At 40.0% G+C, this 21,105-nt stretch overlaps 1 protein-coding gene across 2 annotated transcripts; it reads right to left on the bottom strand.

Moving 5' to 3' along the window:
• Positions 1-1,580: 1,580 nt before the first annotated feature.
• On the bottom strand, positions 1,581-19,676 carry ZNF184 (zinc finger protein 184). 2 transcript variants are annotated; one of them, XM_082663561.1, is made up of 6 exons: positions 19,632-19,676; positions 19,193-19,336; positions 12,124-12,191; positions 8,577-8,703; positions 8,123-8,218; positions 1,581-4,437 (listed from the first exon to the last, which is right to left on the bottom strand). In XM_082663561.1, the coding sequence occupies exons 2-6, from the start codon at positions 19,197-19,199 to the stop codon at positions 2,477-2,479; spliced, it is 2,259 nt and encodes a 752-aa protein (XP_082519687.1). In that variant the 5' UTR covers positions 19,200-19,336; positions 19,632-19,676; the 3' UTR covers positions 1,581-2,476. The 2 variants fall into 2 exon arrangements, with proteins under 2 accessions (XP_082519687.1, XP_082519686.1); XM_082663560.1 differs by lacking the exon at positions 19,632-19,676 and adding an exon at positions 19,582-19,622.
• Between the last annotated feature and the right edge of the window lie 1,429 nt (positions 19,677-21,105).

Consider the following 21,105-nt stretch of genomic DNA (forward strand, 5'->3'; position numbering starts at 1 on the left):
CACTCCTTGTTTCCTGGTCTTCTTGGGCAATGCTGGGCCATTAGCCTCCCAGAACTGTGGTTCCAGATTTTCCTGGCCCCAAAGTAATCTGCTCAGAACTACATTGCTCAGAGGCCTCAGTAATGATACATATTTTGGACCTGGACCTTGAGCCTTCATGCTTTCTCAGTAGTCCAAGATCGAGATGAATGCCCCTGTGCAAGGGTGAGTTCATCCATGGCCCAGGCACCTGTCTGAGCCCATCTGAGGCAGAGGTGTGTCCAAGACAGGGTCTAGAATACAGGTTCCATCACACTGTGAGGTCATTCATATCAGTCCCCCTTTCCCTCCCCTCTCCACACCATCCTCTTGAGATGTAAACAAATCCAGAGAGAGGTAAACTCCTTTGACTTTCCTCTTGTCATATTGTTAGGGGAACCACTGACCGAAACAGCTCGTGCTGGCCAGGCCCTATAGTAACCACTTGCATCAGTTATCTTAAAACAGGAGGTCCTGGTAAGGAACTCGGAACTAACAAGCAACCTCCAGATAGTGATCACACATTCTCGGTGCTCTGCATTTGATCTGACGGTATCTATGAATAGATCAAATGAATGGAACAAAGTAGGATCTTCCATGGTTAATGACAAATTCCCAAATAAATTCTGTTCCCTCATATAGGAATCATAGTGGCAAAAGGACAAGAGTCTTTTTGTCCTTTTCAGGCAGACTCTGGTGTTCTCTATTTTGGGATCTCCTTTGAAACAGGAGGACCCTTCACCTGGATATACAAACTTCTTTTCCTTATACTGTGGGAGTGGCTCAGATTCCAACCAAAGCATATCCTATAACCTGAGATCCATTCCTCTCTGCTAGTGTCCACCTCTCTGCTATGGGATCAATAAAATTCCTACATAATGGAAGCCTTGAGAAATTAAAAAATACCAAGATGACATTTCTTCATAGATATTTCAAAACTACGACAGAAAAAAGTCCTGAGATTTAAATGGCTACTTTATCTCCTGAACTCTGTTCTTCACTGTCTGGCATCTTCTTTAAGGAGGTGACAAAATTCTGATGCAGGTCACTGGCATTTATATAAGCAAAAATGACTGAATTTTTTTTTCACTTGAAGAAAGCTGCAGCACGCACTCCCCCAAACCTCCTTTGTGGGAAGGGTCTTGAACTCCTTTTATATAAATAATGATCAACTTCTGTGCTACCTCCTGTTCTCAGAGCTCCTATTCTCAAGGCCAGGCTAGGAAATTGTCAGTTACTCTTAAAAGACCTGATAATTAGACTGTATCTAGAGAAAATATAAGGGCCCATTTCTTTATGGCTAGACCCATATTTATTTCTGGCTCAAATGTTATCTTGACCAGGGTTGCCACAAATGGCCATGCAGGCGGTGGGCTGCCCATCTTCAGAAGTGTCACTCACACTGTCATCTGCTTGTGATAACAGGTGGCCAAGGAAAAGCAAGTAAAATGACCATTATTTTATACAGCCGTTTAATTTCTGTACTTTGGTAAGGAAACAAATTTGACCTTACCTCTCAAAGTTCATGAGAAACCAATTTACAAAACAAGGTAACAGTCAAAATTACATTATGTGTACATCCCCTTCAGTACATTATGTGTACTGAAGAGCTAATCTGTGAGCTTCTAGGAGGAGCCACAAGAAGCTACGAAGGAAATGAGTACTGAAATCTAATCCAGTTGTTCTTTCCAGGGTACACATTAGGAGTTTAAAAAAAGAACTGAGGCCAGGATCCCACTCCCTAGGCCAGTCACTGGGGGTGGGGTCTTGGCAACAGAATTTTATAAAGTTCCTTAAGTGATTCCACTATGTAACTGGGGTTAAATAACACAGGTTTAAGCTGTAGTAGAGGATCTATGTAGTTGTGATAAACTTCTAGAATGTTAAAACATACTAGGAGAGAAAATAGTAGGAAGGTTTAACACTTGTACTGACTTAAGCCATTATATATTACTGAATTATTAATTTGAGGGTACTTTACAATTCTTTTTATTAGGAACCGGTTACTTAAAGAACTTAAATGTGTTAGAACAGGAGCATGATAGATCTCCAGTCTAGTTACTGAAACATAAATGTTTTCTATTGGCAAAACATGCATAAATACATACATTCTAGATGCAACATAGCAAAATGTTGATGTACAATAATCCTATTCAAGAATATATTGTGAATATACAAAACCGAATATAAAACTCCAAACGACCTTTGAAATGACCTACTCCAAATCCCTCATTTCACAGAGGAAACTGAAGCTTAAAATGGCTGAATTTGCCAATGTCACAAAGTTGCTTAACAACATAATTGGCTTACTTCAGCCCAATGTACTTTCCATTCCACAGCATGACGGTGAAAAATAAAAATATTTTCGGCAGTTTCTCAATCCACCCTGATTCTTCTGTACTTAAAAGGACAAACTAGAGTAAATGCATCCCCTGTGTTTATGATGTTCCTAGAAGAGTCATATGCCAGGGTGCAGTCTCTGATGTTTGTTGAGAGCAGAACGATATTTGAAGGCTTTTCCACAATCATTACATCCAAAGGGCTTCTCTCCTGAATGAATTCTCTGATGCTGAATGAGGTAAGTGCTCTGGCTGAAAGTCTTCCTGCATTCATTACAGTTGTAAGGCTTCTCTCCAGTATGAGTATTCTGATGTTCAGTCAGATGAGTGCTCCGGCTAAAGGATTTGTCACATTCATTGCATTTATAGGGTTTTTCTCCAGTGTGAATTCGTTGATGCTGAGCCAGATGGGAGCTCTGGCTAAAGGCCTTTTCACACTTATTACACTGGTAGGGTTTTTCTTCTGTGTGAGTTTTTTGATGTTGAGCCAGAGATGAACAATGTCGAAAGGCTTTGCCACACTTGGCACACTCATAAGGCTTTGCTCCTGTGTGAATTCTCTTATGTTGCGTAAGGTGGATGTTCTGGTTGAAGGCTCGCCCACATTCATTACACTTGTAAGGTCTTTCTCCAGTATGTATTTTCCTATGCTGAATAAGGGATGAGCCATAACTGAAGGTTTTCCCACATTCGTGACACTGATAGGGTTTCTCACCAGTATGAATTCTTTCATGTTTAGCAAGAGATGAACTCCGAATAAAGGCTTTCCCACATTCCTTACATTCATAAGCTTTCTCTTGGGTATGAGTCTTCTGATGTTGATTAAGGTTTGAGAGATAACTGAAAGCCTTTCCACACTCATTGCATTCAAAGGGCTTTTCTCTGGTGTGAATTCTCCGATGCTGAGTAAGGGATGAGCAATAACTGAAGGCCTTTCCACATTCATTGCATTTGTAAGGTTTTTCTCCAGTATGAATTTTTAGATGTTGAGCAAGGGATGACCAGTAACTAAAGGATTTCCCACATTCAGCACAATCATAAGGTTTCTCCCCAGTATGTGTTTTCTGATGTTGAGTGAGGTTTGAGTGCTGACTGAAGGCTTTCCCACATTCATTGCATTCATATGGTTTTTCACCAGTATGAATCATATGATGACGTATAAATGTTGAGGGTCCATTGAAAGCCTTCCCACATTCATTACATTTATAGGTTTTCTCTCCAGTATGAATTTTTTGATGTTGAGTAAGGTGTGTGCTCCTGGTAAAGGTTTTATCACATTCGTCACATTTAAAAGGTTTTTCTCCTGTATGAATTTTCTGATGTTCCATAAAGTGGCCTCTCTGGCTAAAGGCTTTTCCACACTCATTACAAGTATATGGTTTCTCACCAGTGTGAATTCTCTGATGCTGAACAAGATGGGTCCTCTGACTAAAGGCTTTCCCACATTCATCACACTTATAGGGTTTCTCTCCAGTGTGAATTCTTTGATGTTGAGTAAGAGAAGGACCCTCAATGAAGCCTTTTCCACACTGATCACATTTATATGGTTTATCTCCAGTATGAATTCTTTGATGGTTTATAAGGTTTTCACTCCGGCTGAAGGCTTTTTCACATTCATTACATTTGTAGGGTTTCTCTCCAGTATGTGTTCTCTGATGGCGAATAAGAGCTGAACAGTAACTAAAAGCTTTCCCACATTCATTGCACTTACAAGATTTCTCTTTTTTAACCGGCTTTAAATTCTGTTTGACACTTGTTTTGGTAGAGGTCTCTTCTGGAGATACTTCTTTTTGTGTTAAAAGGTCTGAACTCACATTGATGCTTTTTTCAAAGTCATTATTTACATGGTCTCTCTTCAAAGTAGGTACTGTCTTGTCAGTTATTTTTATTTCCCTTGGCAGGGCCTGTTCATTTGCCTGTTGCCTTTCTGGACTGCCTTCAGATTCCCCAGTTTCTAAGACATTGGAACCCCAAGGATCATCCCTTTTGTGCTTTTCTACTATTGCCTCTGGAAATGGCTCTTCTTCAGAAACGTCCAGCTCTGAGACTGATATGCTATTTTCTGGTCTTGTCTCCCAGTCTGAAAGAGAAAATGTCAGTATTCTCTGAATTGAGGGAAAATAAACAAACACAACAACAAAAGTGTTATTGTGGGAATGACCTAATGAAACTAAAAATAAAGCCCTCAGCAAATTCTGAGGATTTTCAAACACAGCCCTATTATTTAGGGAGAAATTTGGAAAGAGCTAAGGAGAACGAGAAATAAAATATGAGAGTAACAAGAGAATGTCTAATTCAACTTCACAGATAATCTCTAAGAACCAGTAAGGGAACTCCATTTAAGTTGATAGTAAATTTAGAAAGTGACCACAGAGATAGATAAGAGGAGACAGAGATGGACTGAATCTAAAGGAGGCAGTCTGAACTGGGATTCCTTGCCAGTGAACAGCAACAAAAAGTCTAAGAACCATGATTTCAAGACAGGATAAACACAAGACATGACTATGGCTCCATGATTTTTAGCCTAGAAAACGGACAAAATAGTCATATCACTGCTAGAAATGAGAAAGTTGTAAATAGTAAAGGAAGTAATTTAGGTGGAGGAAGATACCGAGTTCAACACTAGGCATTTTGAGAATTAGGAAGAGAAATGGAAGACTAGACTATAATGGTGTTTGTGGGGGTGGAAGATGCCAAAAGTAGCAGGATAACTAAAATGTTCAAATATAGGACAGAAAATATCAGCTCAAAAGAAGAAGGAAAAGAATAGCTAAAGCCATAAGAATGTATGTGAAAAAAAAGCAGCAATGGAGGAAGATCCTTGAGGATGTTTAGGGTAATGGGACGAATAAAATATACTAACGAAAGAAAGCAGTTTTTCAGCAAGCAAACAAAAGAATATAAGAAACACAGAACCAAAGTTGTTAAAAAGAAAATGAGAACCAGAAAAGTACATAATCAGGACATAGAGTTACAGTACTCTACTGTCTACTCTGGGATAGTTTGTTTTTTGCCAAGACAAGAAAGATGACAGGGTAGTCAATGCTGGCAGATTCAGTAAAGAAAAAAAGGCTGTGTTTAAAACAGCATTTCTTGGACTTCCCTGGTGGCGCAGTGGTTAAGAATCCGCCTGCCAATGCAGGGGACACGGGTTCTAGCCCTGATCTGGGAAGATCCCACATGCCGTGAAGCAACTAAGCCCATGAACCACAACTACTGAGCCCATGTGCCACAACTACTGAGCCTGTGCTCTAGAGCCCATGAGCCACAACTACTGAGCCCGTGTGCCACAACTACTGAAGCCCACGTGCCTAGAGCCTGTGCTCCACAACAAGAGAAGCCATCGCAATGAGAAGCCTGTGTACCACAACGAAGAGTAGCACCCACTCGCCGCAACTAGAGGAAAGCCCGCGTGCAGCAGTGGAGACCCAACGCAGCCAACTTAATAAATCAATTAATTTAAAATAAAATAAAATAAAACAGCATTTCTTTGGTTCCACTGGTAACGGGAAGGTACAGCAGACCCCCAGAGAACCCTGAATCTCCTGTGCTGCCAGCCCAGTCATTGTCACCACCATTATCACTGCAAACATAAGAAGCAAGGCAGGGACCTAGAGCTGCCTACCATCCTCTCCATACCTGGTACCATGGGAAATGGTACAGCATGCATCAGCATGCAGAAGTGCAGGCAGCCTCACAACAGCAGTGCTTCTCCAGCAGGGACAAGACAATTAATGTAACACAAGTTTTGGGGAACAGCCAATCAGTATAATAAATGGATATGTTTTCATCAACAAAAATGACACTAAGGATATACGTGTACAGCAGATAGCCATAAAAAACAGCTCCTGGGAAGTACTTCACAGGGAAAAGGATATGGAGACCATGGAGTCGGATGCTGTTAAAGGCAAAAAGAGTGTGGGAGTGACTGATCTCTAGCTCAAGTTGGAGTTCCAGTTGAAAGCAATAAACATGCAACAGACTGTGACCAATATCATACATATTGTCATATTGTCCACGTACTAACCAAAAGAGTTACCAGAATATCAGAGGTGGGGTAATGAATGAAGGATTGGAGAAAATTCCAGAAAGCCAGACTGAACAGCACCATTCCTACTGCAGGAAGCAATTCTCACTTTACTATATGCAAAGTCGAAGGGCACTGACCACAATATTCAGACACCCATGTGCATGGAGAGATAATAGAAGGTGCTGACATCCAGGTTGTAAAAGAACAACATAGACCAGTAAGACAGAATATATATCAGAATACAATCACAATTCTGCAGGGGCCAAGTCACCAAGACAGCCTAAAGAAGAGGATAGGAAAATGACGCAGACAAGGCCCAGGGCCAGTGGCCACCTCAGTGTAACTTTCCAAAAGTTAACAAACTATAAGCACAAGTTAATAAAGTTCTTATTTTTAAAAAATTAGTTTTCTAAATTGTGTTCCATGAAACCATCTTTTTTTTTTTTTTTTTTTGGACACACTGCACAGCACATGGGATCTTAGTTCCCTGACCAGGGATCAAATCCATGCCCCCCTGCATTGGAAGGGAGTAGTTTTAACCACTGGACTGCAAGGGCAGTCCCATGAAACCATCTTTTAAAAGAAAGATTTTAAAGGTGCAATATTAAAAAAAAAAACGGAATCACCGTTAGGAGGACGGGGGAGAGAAATGTTACATTCTATGCACTCTGTTGGAAATTCATAATTCCCAACTACAAATTAAAAAAAAAATTCTGAGTGGTCCTCCAGTAAGAAACCTGCTAAATTTTAGCTAATCCAGTACTTGCTAAATTTGAACATGGCATGCATTGTTTCTCCCCGTAAAAAGGACCCCCTACTCCTACCTCATTAAATCTGGAGATACATTCCTTACCTAGAGTGACTAAGTTTGTACATTTTTTCAGGGTCAGATCTTTGAAGAAGTCTCTCTGTGCAGTTTGGGAATTGATGGTTTACAAGAAAGTTATTCAAAATTTCAAGGGCAGTCCAATAAGTGATAGGGTCAGAAGCTACACAATGAGATTAAGACAGGAACAGGTGATGAAGAAATGACGGCTACAGGTATGGAACTCACTTTTGCACAGTTTGGTTGGGAAAGCAAGAAGGCAGACTGGATGGTAGCCAGAAAGATTAACAGTGTTGAGTGAAAGTATTTGGAATTTAGGTTACCTATTTCTGTTTGAAGGTACTGGGGGTGGAGGCTGTAGATCCAAAAAGAAAACTGTAAGGGTGAAAAGTGGGGTAATAATTATGAGACCAGGGCCCCAAAGGAGGCTGGGAAAGGAGGAATCCAGATTCCATGTCAAGAAGTTGCCTTTAGAAAAAAGCAAGAAGGATAATAACTCCTTTGAAAGGAGTACAAAATTAGAATACATGTTGAGACATTTACTGTTTTGACAAAGCATAAGAGAGTCCAGGGCTTCCCTGGTGGTGCAGTGGTTGAGAGTCCCCCTGCCGATGCAGGGGACACGGGTTCGTGTCCCGGTCCGGGAGATCCCACATGCCGCGGAGCGGCTGGGCCCGTGAGCCATGGCTGCTGGGCCTGCGCGTCCGGAACCTGTGCTCCACAACGGGAGAGGCCACAACAGTGAGAGGCCCGCGTACCGCAAAAAAAAAAAAGAGAGTCCAGATGCCTTCCCATTCTCCACAGGAGCCACTTTAAAGAGAAGTACATCTACATTTCAGACGTAAAATCCTCTCATCAGGCTGGTGGTTAGTGTCAATAACACTCATCTGCCGGGTATCCATTACTTACCTCCAAGGGCACCTACTGGAATGCTGGGCTCCACAATCCATGGCTCTGTCCCTTGCTCTAACTGGGAAATCACATCAGGTTTGGAAACTTGGAGTCCTGCTCATAGGGGTAAAAAAAGTTACCTGTCTGCACTGAGAGAAAAGTGCTGTATCAGAGTTCAGTCTCATCACTTTGTCTTTAGAGGAAAGGATACATGGACAAATCAGATGGAGTAAAGCATATAAAGCACATATAGCTTCCATGTTATACATTCCCAGATGTGGTATAACTTGGGAACTGATCTGGGTTCAGAAAAATTATTAGTTTGTCCTTCTAGCTGCTAGAGAGTAGCAACCTTTTCAAAACCTTTCAAAGTTTAGGAATCTTTGGTTCCTTAATGGCAAAACTCACCTAAGCACAAGAGCACCCTCCTCCTACACACCCCCAGATAGTAACGCAGAGAAGTCATCCTTACCTATAGAGACCAGATGTGTATAATTTTCCAATGTCACATCCCTGAATAAATCTCTCTGTACAGGATCCAGCTGTTTCCATTCTTCCTGGGTAAAGTCCACTATCACATCCTTGAAGGTCACTGATTCCTGAAATACCAAACATATTTCTGCTTAGCCATAAAGGATTTACCTCAGAAAGGGGTAAAGTTAGCAATACTGACAGAAGTAAGGCAAGCTCTGGGCTATCTGAAAAATGATTTTGATATTTTCTCCTTCGTAAAATGAATATAAAAACAAAACCTGACTCATAGGACTATTTCAAGAATTAAATAAGCAATGTTCAATATTAAATGCTTAATTTAAGGTCTAGAATATAACAAGTGCTCAGTCAATGTTGGCCACTGTTATTGTTGTTATTGATCTTCATAATCATCATCATCATGATCTCTGTGTTCCAAGATATATCAAGTATTAAGAATATACCTATTAACATCAATAATATGTTTTACTACCTGTAAGTGCAAAAACAAAAACGTTTTTGAAAGAATTTGAGGAGGAGACTTACCCTACCACATTTCAAAATATACTAAGTAACATACCAAAATATACCGAAAGAAAAGATAAATTAGAACAGAGTGGTCTAGTATGGAATAAAACTCAATGAAAAACAGAGAAACCCAAAATATAGCCATGTTTATAAGAACTAAATGGGATTAAGCAACTTTCAAATTAGTTTTAAAAAGCTGGATTATTCACTAAATGGTGTCATAACAAATGCTGTCTATTTGAGAAAAGAAACTAAGGTGAGTTCCCTACTTCACAGCATACACAAAAATATCTGCTGGATTAGAGACTGAATTTTAAAGAAAAAGCAAAAATAAAATAGAATAAAAGACAGAAAAATAGTTTTATAAGCTTGATATGTGGAAGGCAAAAATTATAAGACAGAGAGACTGACACATAAAACCACATAAAAATGTAAAACTTCTGTAGAAAACCATAAATAAAATGCAATATTCTGAGTTGCTACAACTAATTAGCAGAAAAAATGAACAACCTACAACAATAACCAACAAAGGCCGACAACCCAAACAGGCAATTCACCCAAACCATTGTTAACAAACCATGAAAAGATGCTCCACTCCAAGAAAAACATAATAAAACAATGAGATACCAGATTAGTGAACACTGCTTAAAGTGCTCATGTGTATTACGGTGGGAACAGGGCCCTAATGCAATCTATCAGGGGGCACTCTGCCAGGATCTATCAAAACTTTAAATACATATATCATTCAATCCAGATTTATAGCTTGTAGGAATTTATTCTTTAGAAACACCTCAGGGTGCAAAGACATATGTAAAAATTTCCTTGCAACATTGTGAGGGGAAAAAAAAAGCAAACTTAAATGTCTATTAATAGGATAGTGGTTAAAGAATTCATGGTACATCCATACTAAAGCAGCTTATGTAGACATTTTAAAAATAAAGTGTCTCTATATGTACTGATTAGGAAATATATATCATATTAAAAATAGCATACATGGTATTATCCCATTTTTATTTTTATGAATAGGAAAGTTTGTATGTAAATGCAGAGAAAAAGCTAAAAGAATACACTACCGAATATTATCAGTGCGACTGTTTAGTGGGACTCTTGAGGCAATGCAGGGGAACTTCCTACTTTTTCTTTATTTATTATATATTTGAAACTGGGCAAGTGAGTTAATTTTGTTTCAAAATAGATAAATAAATTATTGGGACTTCTACTTCTAACCACGACAGAGCTACTGGACTAGCTCTCCAAGAGTAAACAACTGTAAAACTCAAACTGAAACAAGTGCTTTCGTATTTTTGAACAGCAGACAGAACAGAACTGTGATCCCTGAGAGAAGGGAGACAATCACATGAGCCCCACAGACCCTTCAGTTTCCTGCCTGGAGGCAGAAACTGAGCAAGACACAGTGGTCTCACTGAACTAAGGAAACAAAGGTGGCAGCTCAGGACTACAGAGGCAGGGAATTTGCAGGGTAGATACTAGAGAGAAGGGAGATACAAAGAGGAGGAGCTCCAAAACTCTGGTGTAAATACTATCTCCACAGGCCATATCAAGTTACCAATGTGACATAACTGAACCCAGAGTTAAGAAGACATACGCACAATCAGTTCCCACAAACAGTTCCAGCGCGCTTTAGGAGCAGCACAAGTTTAGCCTGTGAGGAAAGAGTTAAAGCAGCAAGTCCGGCTTGCCCAATCCTTGCTAATCTCCAGGGACACTTGGATCCATGTTTCTGAACCTTAAACAAGCTCTGAAAACTAATGTTTATATAGTCACCGATTGACGATGTTATTGTGTGCCTGGAGCACTGGGACAGGATGTACCAGACTGTCAGCATTGTTTAAAGTATACATGAAGATTTACGATGCACATGTGGTGCCTAGTTTGAGGTCTGCACCATGGCTGGTCAACAGCAAGTACACGCTGATGTATGTGATCAGCTCCCTTTAAGAACTCTGGACTGTGAGACTCAAGAAGACTTCCCTGGGTAGAGACATTTCTCTGTCTCTATGGACAACAGCTCTAGAGAAAGTACATCTGTGTGATCATCACACAAGGAGGACTTGGAAGCCTGCACCTGATTTCTTTGGATTCTTATAAATATCTTTGTCCTTCTGATGCGTTTTGTATCCTTTGTTGTAATGATCCCTATCCCTGAGTTATGCTGCTGGGTTGGGTGGGTCATCCTAGCATATCACTGAACTAAAGTGTAGTCACAGACCCCATGAAACACAGTCCTAGAATAAGGCTACACTAGGTCAGCCCTAACAAAGCTTACAGTTCAAAACCAAACCTCAAAAGGATCAAGCTGTGGCCAAGATGGGATTAACAGGACTGAATTTACCCTCCTTCATTAAAATAACCAACAAATTCCATACAAAACATATGAAACAACAGTTTCCAAGGCACTGAATCTCAGATAACAAAGAATAGTGATCCCCAAGAATCAGTAAACAAATGAAGTGAGCCCTACAACTGCTCCAGCTTACTACCTTGAGAGTGTCCAGGCAGGGGTGCAGGGAAGGGGAACCCAGGAGCGAACCAGCAGACTCCTTGAACTGAAGAGGTAATGCTGAGAGTTTGGGGAAGTCAAGGCGACTAGAGTTCACACAGAGTACTGTAGGGAAGAGAGCTACAGAGGAAAAAAGCAAGAACTGCAGAAACTCTCCTAACTCCTCCAGACCACATACATTTTTGTTGAGTCTCTGTTTTCCATGGTACTCATTTCACCTTTTTAATATTTAGCAGTTATTTGGTCTATTCAGGTAAAGTATCAAGTTTTGTACTTCTTCTGCTCTCTCATCAGTGGCACATGGCAAAACGTAAGCAAGAAGTTAAGTGGTGAATATATTAGTTAAGCTGGAGAGGCAGAGCTAAGAAAAAAGTGGTTGGCAGATGGGAGCCCAGAATGAACTGCCAACATTGGTTTTCAGCTAAACATAACCCACAGCAAAAGAATACACAATCCCACTCTAACGACTGAAATGACATTTGAGGAAATCCCAACTTACCTGAAAACTAGCTGATGGGAGTGAAGTATGTCCCCCTTGGAGAAGGGCAGACTCTGGAGAAGACAGATCTAGGGGAGGAAAAAGAAACCACAATGAATCCTGTCCAAGTTAGCTGTTCCCAGCAATCCACAAAATCCACTTATTTTTCTATATGAAAACAGCAGGAACTATTTCTGCCATTTGAGAAGCCATTTCCTTCTCAAAATCCAAAAAAAAAAAAAAAAACGTAACTGCTGACTAGGACCCTCGTACTCTCATGGGTAGGCTTAGGAATTAAAGCATTACTTTAAGATTCACAATTTTGCCCCTAGATACTTACAGTCACATGGATCATACAACTCAATCTACATTCCTCATTAAGTGAGGCAAAATATTTCTGCTGCCTTCTCTGCTACATATAAAATATGAATTAATAATCAGATTACTTTCCAAAAGTCTTCCCATGCCCTTTGAAACGTTGCTATTAGTATAAACTACATATCACACCGACATATACTTATCTATATTACCTACCTACCACAGTGTCTAAACTTAAATACACATGGTCAATACTAACTACTGGCAAGAATACAGAGAGATTAGAACTTTTGTACATTGCTGTGGAAGTAAACATTTACCAATCATTTAGAAAAACTGTTTGGCAGTATATACCAAAGCTATACGTACACCTGCCCTATGACTCAGCAATCCCACTCCTGCGCATATATCCAGAGAAATGAGGGGTTATGTCCACCAAAAGACTTGTACAAGACTGTTCACAGCAGGTTTATTTATAATATGCCCAGATTAGAAACAATCCAAATGTCTTTCAGCAGAATGGATAAACTGTGATATAGTCATACAATACAATATTATCCCACAGTGTAAAAGAATGAGCTCTTGCTTTACCTAACAACACGGATGTATCTCATAAACAATACTGAGCAAAATAAGCCAAACACAAAAGAATGCATACTGGGACTTCCCTGGTGGCGCAGTGGTTAAGAATCCGCCTGCCAATGCAGGGGAGACGGGTTCGAGCCCTGGTCCTGGAAGATCCTACATGCCGCCGAGCAACTAAGCCCGTGGGCTACAACTACTGAGCCTGTGTTCTAGAGCCCACACGCCACAACTACTGATGCCCATGCGCCGCAACAAGAGAAGCCACCGCAATGAGAAGCCCGCGCACCTCAACGAAGAGTAGCCTCTGCTCGCCACAACTAAAGAAAGCCCATGCAACAGTGATGAAGACCCAACGAGCCAAAAATAAATAAATAAATAAAATTTTTAAGAAAAGAATGCATACCGTATGAGGACATTTACAGGCATACCTCGTTTTATTGTGCTTCACTTTATTTGCACTTCACAGATACCATGTTTGTTTTTACAAATTGAAGGCTTGTGGCAACCCTATGTCGAGCAAGGCTATCAGCACCATTTTTCCAACAGCATTTGCTCACTTCATGTCTCTGTGTCACATTTCAGTAATTCTCGCAATATTTCAAACGTTTTATTATTACTATATTTGTAATGGTGATCTATGATCAGTAATTTTTGATGCTACTACTATAAATTGCTGAAGGCTCAGAAGATGTTTAGCATTTTTTAGCAATAACATATAGTTTTAGATTAAGGTATATACTTTTTTTTTACACATAGTACTATTGCACAATTAATAGACTACAGTATAGTGTAAACATAACTTTTATATGCGCTGGGAAACCAAGAAATTCATGAGATTCAGTTTATTTCAATATCTGATTTACTGCAGTGGTTGGAACTGAACCCACAATATCTCTGAGGTGTGCCTGTATATTAAGTACAAAAACTTAGACTAGTGGTTACCTCTGGAGGGTTACTGACTGAGCAGGCACACAAGAGAGACCTCTGGGGCATTAGAAACATTTCATATCTTAGTGTGGGTAGTGGTTACACTGGCATATAATATATAAAAATTAATCAACTGGTACGCTTAAGATCTGTGCACTTAATGTAGTAACTTACACATCAATAAACAAAACAGAAACAAACTTTGCTCTTGGGGAAGTCTATTCAGAGTAATGGTTGACGGGAAAGTCCGATTCTCAGAAAGTAGAGGAAGTAATAAAAGGAACTATTATTCCAGACTTAATTTGACCAGTAATGGAAAACTATCTTGTAAAAGAAATCTTGAGAAGAAAATGAAGATGTTAGTTGGAGGAAAGTTGAGGAAATGTTGTACATAGGCAGATATGTACCCAAGACTTTAGGAAAATAGAATAAAGAGAAATGTCTTAGGTAAGATGATTTTGATTCCAAGTAACAGAAACCAACAAAACCAACAACAGTAACAGCTATAGAAACCAACTAAGTGCCTGGCAATAGTAAATGCTCAGTAAGTGTTACAAATATTACCATGACTATAAGGGACAGAGGCTCATGAAAGTTAATCCTAACTATACAATCGTGAAAAATCCCAAAAAGAAAAAAAAGGCAAAGCCTTAAAATGAAACCATTTGGGCTGATTTAATTCTGAGGAAGTTAGAATTAAAAAGAATATTTATGAAAGATATAAGAGGCAAAGAGCTGAGAAGGGGAGAAGGGATGTCATCAACATGGTGGAATAAGAATTTTCTACCACCTTCCCCACAAAAAACACTGATTTAGACAATCATCCATGGTTGAGAGTGTCTTTGTGGAAGTCCAGGAGTCTAGCACAGAAGTTCCAGCACACCACTGGAACAACAACAACAAAAAATCCAACATGGATGCATTGAAGAGGGTAAGAGGAACAGTTTCATTTTACCAGCATCACCCTCAAGGAGGTACAGCTCAGTGCCAAGGCGGCCTTCTTGGCCTGTGATTTCTCTCACGGAAAAAAGTGAAAGCATGTGAGTGCCCAGGTTCCCCAGCAGTATGGGACACCACCAAAGATATCCACTTCTTTCTCACCTCATCCAGAATACTGAGGTGTCCTAAGAGAATGAGGGGAAGAGAGCAGCTGGGAGAACAGCAGCCGTGGCACTTGGAGGGTATATCAAAGGAACATGGATCCTACTAACCACTTCACAGACTCAATCAGGAAGCCTGACAAAGAGCCACTGGGGATGCTTCACTTGTGGATCCTCCCAACTGCAATGCTCCATGCACCTCTCCTATACACCCTCCCCACAACCTATGGCCAGCTCTCTGTGCACACCCTAATGGTGGCAAGAGGAGCTTTTATATAGCTATGAACACACACAGAAAGCCAGCCTGACTCTGCATGATTTGGAGAAAGCTACCAAAAGCACCTGAGCATTAGCACCACCAAGGAAAAGCAAAGGTGAAGCTGTTAGCACCCAGCCTGGCTTTGCAGGATTAAGAGATGGCATACAATCTTAAGAATCCCCCTCAAGAGGGAACAAAAAGCATGGAGCAGATATATGCATAGAAGATCTGAGAAAGCCTCAGAATCCCTAACAGAATTGCTGATGGAGGATATTTCTCTCCCAAAGCCAATCAGTAAAGACAGGAGGAGGTGATTTCATCAGTGGTGTTTCTATACACTAAAAAGGAAATATCTGCAAAAGAAATAAAGAAAATAATCCCATTTAGAACAGCATCAAAAACAATAAAAGACTTAGAAATAACTTTCACCAAGGAGATGAAAAATCTGTGGAATGAAAACTATAAGTCATCGATGAAAGAATTTGAAGAAGGCACAAATAAATGGAAAGACATCCTGTGTTCATGGATGAGAAGAATTTCTATTGTTAAACTGTCCATACTACTCAAAGTCATCTGTAGATTAAATGTAATCCCTATCAAAATTCCAATGGCATTTTTCACAGAAATAGAAAAAAAATTCTAAAATTTATATGGAATCAAAAAAGACCCCTAAAAGCCAAAGCAATCCTGACAAAGAAAAACAAAGCTGGAGGCATCAAACTATATTATAAAGCTACAGCAATCAAAACAATATGGTACTGTCATAAAATAGACACAGATACCAATGGAACAGAATTGAGAGCCCAGAAATAAAGTCTCCTATATATGATCAACTAATATTTGACAAGGGACCAAAAATACTTAATGGGGAAAGGACAGTCTCTTCAACAAATGGTGGTGGGAAAACTGGATAATCACATACAAAAGAAGGAAACAGAATCCCTATCTTACACCAATCATGAAAATTAACTTGAAATGGATTAAAGATTTAAACAAGACCTAAAACTGTAAAACTCCTAGAAAACAGGAGGAAAAAGCTACTTGACATCAGTCTTGGCAATGATCTTTTCAATATGACACCAAAAAAACACAAGCAACAAAAGGAAAAAGCAACAAATGGGACTACATCAAACGAAAAACCTTCTTCACAGCTAAAGAAAGCATCAACAGAATGAAAAGATAAGCTATGGAATGGGAGAAAATATTTGCAAATCATATATCTGATAAGAGGTTAATATCCAAAGTGTATAAGGAACTCATACAACTCAACGGCATAAAAACAAATAATCCAGTTTAAAAGTGGGCAGAGAACCTGAATAGATATTTTTCCAAGGAAGACATACAAATGGCCAGTGTATATGAAAAGGTCCTTGATATCACTAATCATCAGGGACATGCAAATCAAAACCACAATGAGATATCACCTCAGACCTGTTAGAATGAATATTATCAAAAAGACAAGAGATAAGTGTTGGTGAGCATGTGGAGAAAAAGGAAACTTTGTCCACTGTTGGTGGGAATGTAAATTGATATAGCCACTATGGAAATATAAATATATACCACATTTTCTTTATCCATTCATCCACTGATGGACACTTAGGTTGCTTTCATGTCTTGGCTCTTACAAATAATGCTGCAATGAACATGGAGGTGCAGATATCTGAGATAGTGATTTCATTTCCTTTGGATACATACCCAGAAGTGGGATTGCTGAATCATATGGTAGTTCTAGTTTTGATTTCTTAAGGAATCTCCATATTGTTTTTTATAGTGGGTAAACCAATTTACATTCCCACAAACAGTGGGAATGTACATACACATACACATATATAATGCAATATTATTCAGTCATAAAACGGAAGGAAATCCTGTCATTTGGGATAACATGGATGGACTCTGAAGGCATTATGCTAAGTGAAATAAGAGGAAGACAAATACTGCATGATCTCATATGTGGAATCTAAAAGGTCCGAACACAGAAACAAAGAGCAGAATGAGGGTTTTCAGGGGCTGGAGGGTGAGGGAAATGGGGAGATTTTGGATAAAGGGTACAAACTTTAAGTTACAAATAAGTTCTGGAGATCTAACGTACAGTATGGTAATTATTGTTAACAATACAGTATTATACACTTGCAAGTTGCTAAGAGAATAAATCTTAAACATTCTCATCACACACACACCCCACCAAATATGTGTGGTGACCAATGTGGTTAACTAACCTTATTGTGGTAATCATTTTGCAATATATAGGTGGGTCAAATCATAACACTGGACAACTTAAACTTACACAATGTCAGGGTCAATTATATCTCAATAAAGCTGGAAAAAACTTCTCAGCAAAATTTTGTAGCTTTCAGTGTAGAGATCTTGCATATTTTTGTTGGTTTATATTCTTGTTTCATATTTTGGATGCTATTATAAATGGAATTATTATTTTTATTACAATTTCCAATTGCTCATTGGTGATAGAATGAAACAGTTGATTTTTTCATCAAACTTTTTGTTTTGAGATAATTGTAGATACACATGCAGTTGTGAGAAATAAAACAGAGATTCTTTGTATCTTTAGAAAAAAAGAGCTGAGAACAAATATAAGGTATAGCTCAAACCTAAATAATGTTAAGATTTCTAATGATATTAAACAAATCCGAGAAAAAGGACTGTATGATAGCAGCTAGGTTAAACCAAACCTGACTGCATAGCCATACCTACAGAATGTAAAGACAATGACAATGCAGAAAGAAGTCTACAGTGACATATCACAGGGCTCTGTCCTTACCCTGACCTGTTGAATGACATATAGGAAGAAAGAGAAGGAATATTCATTAAATATGCTAGTGACATAAAATTGGAAAGAACAGTTAAAACACTGAATAACCAAGTTAATATTAATTATTAATTATTCTGACAAGCTGGAACACTTGGCCAAAAAATGTGAACAATCATAATAAATGTGAAGTCCTGACATTAAGGATAAAAAACAAGTCTATTATACAAGGATGACATAAATCTAGTTCACAGCAGTTTATGTAAAAAAGATCTAGGACTAACAGCATAATATCGCTGATTTTTTAAAAAGCAAATACAATCTGATACTAAACAGCAGAAATATCCAAATCAAAAGAAATAGTATGTCACACTTTAAGGTATTTTTCAAAGTACATCTAAATGACTGTTTAGTTTTAGGCAATGCATTTTAAGAAGCATGCTATCATGCAGTAGAGTTTTTAGAGAAGAGGTCTAGATATATCGCATGGAGACCCATCAAAGGAACTGAGGCTATTTTGCTTTGAGAAAAAGAATCTGTGAGTAGGAGTTGTAACACTGAATTCACATATCTGAAGGGCAGCAATGTTAAAGAGAGAGCAGTCTCTTGCTTTTGGGGACTAAGAACTAAGATCAACACAGAAGTTACAGGGAAAGGCACTTCTGCCTCATATAAGGAACTAAAAAAAGAAAACACCAACAAGGGAATAGTCTGCACCCAAAATGGAGCTTAATGCCACAATTGTTCAGGCATAGGCTTAACAGATGGTCATCCGCCAAGGATATTTCAGAACTGATTCTTACATTGAAGAGATGATTACCAAGATTTTTTCTGACTGTAAGATTATCATTCTAATTTTTAATAAATAGAAATCATGTGAGGGTCACAGACATTCTGAATCATTACTCCTTTTCATTCCCCAATCCCAAAGCCAAGCAGAATTAACTCTTCCTCCAAGTCTCTCCCTATAATGTAAATAAGAATCTCTCCCTATGATGTAATTGTTTCTTTTCTCGATCGTCATATAAGGTTCCCTCCTTCCACTTCTTCCAGCTCTGTCAAGTATTCAATCTTCATGTCATGGCTGTTCTTTTGCCCCCTTTATCCCACTCTCTCCCAAGTCGTCCCCACTACCTTCCATCTCAGGTGCTCATCCCGTTCCTCTTGAAATCTGGACACCAGGGTTTCCCAAGCAGCGTCCCTCCAGTGGGGTCCTCTCTCTGGAGCCCAGATGTCCGGCACGAGTCTGTGCCCTTACACACAGTGAAGCTGGCTGCCCTAAAAGACACAAGATGGGGTCAGCGGCAACCGTCACAAAATCACACCTCAAGAGTTTTGCACAGTGGCCAAGAGGTCCTTGGAAAAGAGAAGTGCCCGGAGAGAACAGTAAAGAGGCATGTGGCACTCCCGCTGAACAAAAACAGAATGGAGATCGAGTACGCAGGTTCGGCCCCAGATTCCAAAAGACCCCTGGCGCCTACCCTAGAATCTGGGCAGAGGCGCCCACCTACTCGGACGGTTACCTCGGTGCACACTTGTGGGTTCACACCCCCGCGGGCTCAAGAAGACACACCTGTTGCGGAGCGGAAAAGCTGGAAGGTGGACAAACAGGGCGGGGCTCGGCTCGCGTCCTTCCTCCTAGGCCGGAACAAAAGAACAAAGCCCTCCCAGGGATCGGGGCGGAATAGTTCCACACTAAAGGAGGAGAGGGGAGCCCCCTTCGAGGACTCCCCAGCTCCCTCTCGCAGAGGCCGCTTCAAGCGGAGAGAGAGAGGGGTGACGTCACGCGGCCAGAGGGGCTGGCGGTTGCCATAGTGATACCTGGGCTTCCCTCCCGCTAGAGCGATTTTCGCACTCTGATCCCGGGTCCAGAAGCTCTGGGACAATCACCAAACCTAGTGAAGTGAGCCGAAGCAGCTGGACTTTCCCCCTCGCCAAGCTCTTTTCACGCCTACAGCCGGCTTCAACGGCCACTTCCGCTGGTGGGAGAAGAGAACACCCACCCCCCACCCGCTCGCTAGCGTTAAACCGCGCCCCGCGGACACATAGGACTACGATTCCCAGAGTGCTCCACGACGCTAAACTCCATTTCCCAGAAGAAAGCCAACGTATGAAATCCAGTGGAGCGGGGACGAGTGTTGTACCCACTAGTCGTTTGTTCGTACACGTCTCAGGTAAAAGTATGCGTTAGAGCAGTGACTCTCAAGCGTGTGTCTCCGGACTGATTTTAAGAATACACATTTACACACATATATAATTTAAAAACGCAAACAAACATTTCACAATGCATAACTTGCCTTTATTACCTGTCCTGCATTGTATTTAGTGTTCTATCCCTTTGTTTAAAAAATTCTAGCCGTGACCCATTATATTGACGCTCAACCACGACTCTCAAATGGAGCCCAACGCCAGTCTGTCGGTGTGTTCTTGGGAGAAAAGAATCCAACAGAAGTAGGTAGGTTTCTGTATTTTTAAATGTGTGGCCCAAGCACTTTACTGTGCTTCAGTGCATCTCCATATTTGTATAGTGGGGCTAAGGTCAAGTCACTCAGCCTGTTGACTGACAAAACACTAAACTTGGAAATCAGGAAGACATGGCCTGAGTGAAACAGGAATGAAAGCTGTGAGAGAACAGTCTGAAATAAAAACACTATATGAAAAGGGATTAAAACACGTGCAAGCATATTTAAAATGCAGGAACATAACTAGAATCGTACTGGAGAAGAACTGAATTGATGCTATGGAAAAGTGAATCAGTTATGTATAGGATATTCTTTTAAAGCTGCATGGTTCAAAAGAAAAAGGTGAATGAAATAGAAGAAAGTGATAGATATAAAGGACAGAGGATGGAAAGCCAACATGTGGATGATTGCCCATCAGGAAGGAGAGACCACATGACATCAGCTATCATTTAACACTTTCTATGTGCCAGACAGTGTTCTAAGTGCTTTACACCTGACTTATTTAATTCTTAAAACAATCTAATGAAGTTGTTCATTATTATTCTTTCTTTACTACAAAGGAAACTAAGGCACAGATGAGTTGAG

Source organism: Grampus griseus (genome assembly GCF_964374135.1).
Source record: "Grampus griseus genome assembly, chromosome: 10".
In the NCBI taxonomy this organism is placed as follows: Eukaryota; Metazoa; Chordata; class Mammalia; order Artiodactyla; family Delphinidae; genus Grampus; species Grampus griseus.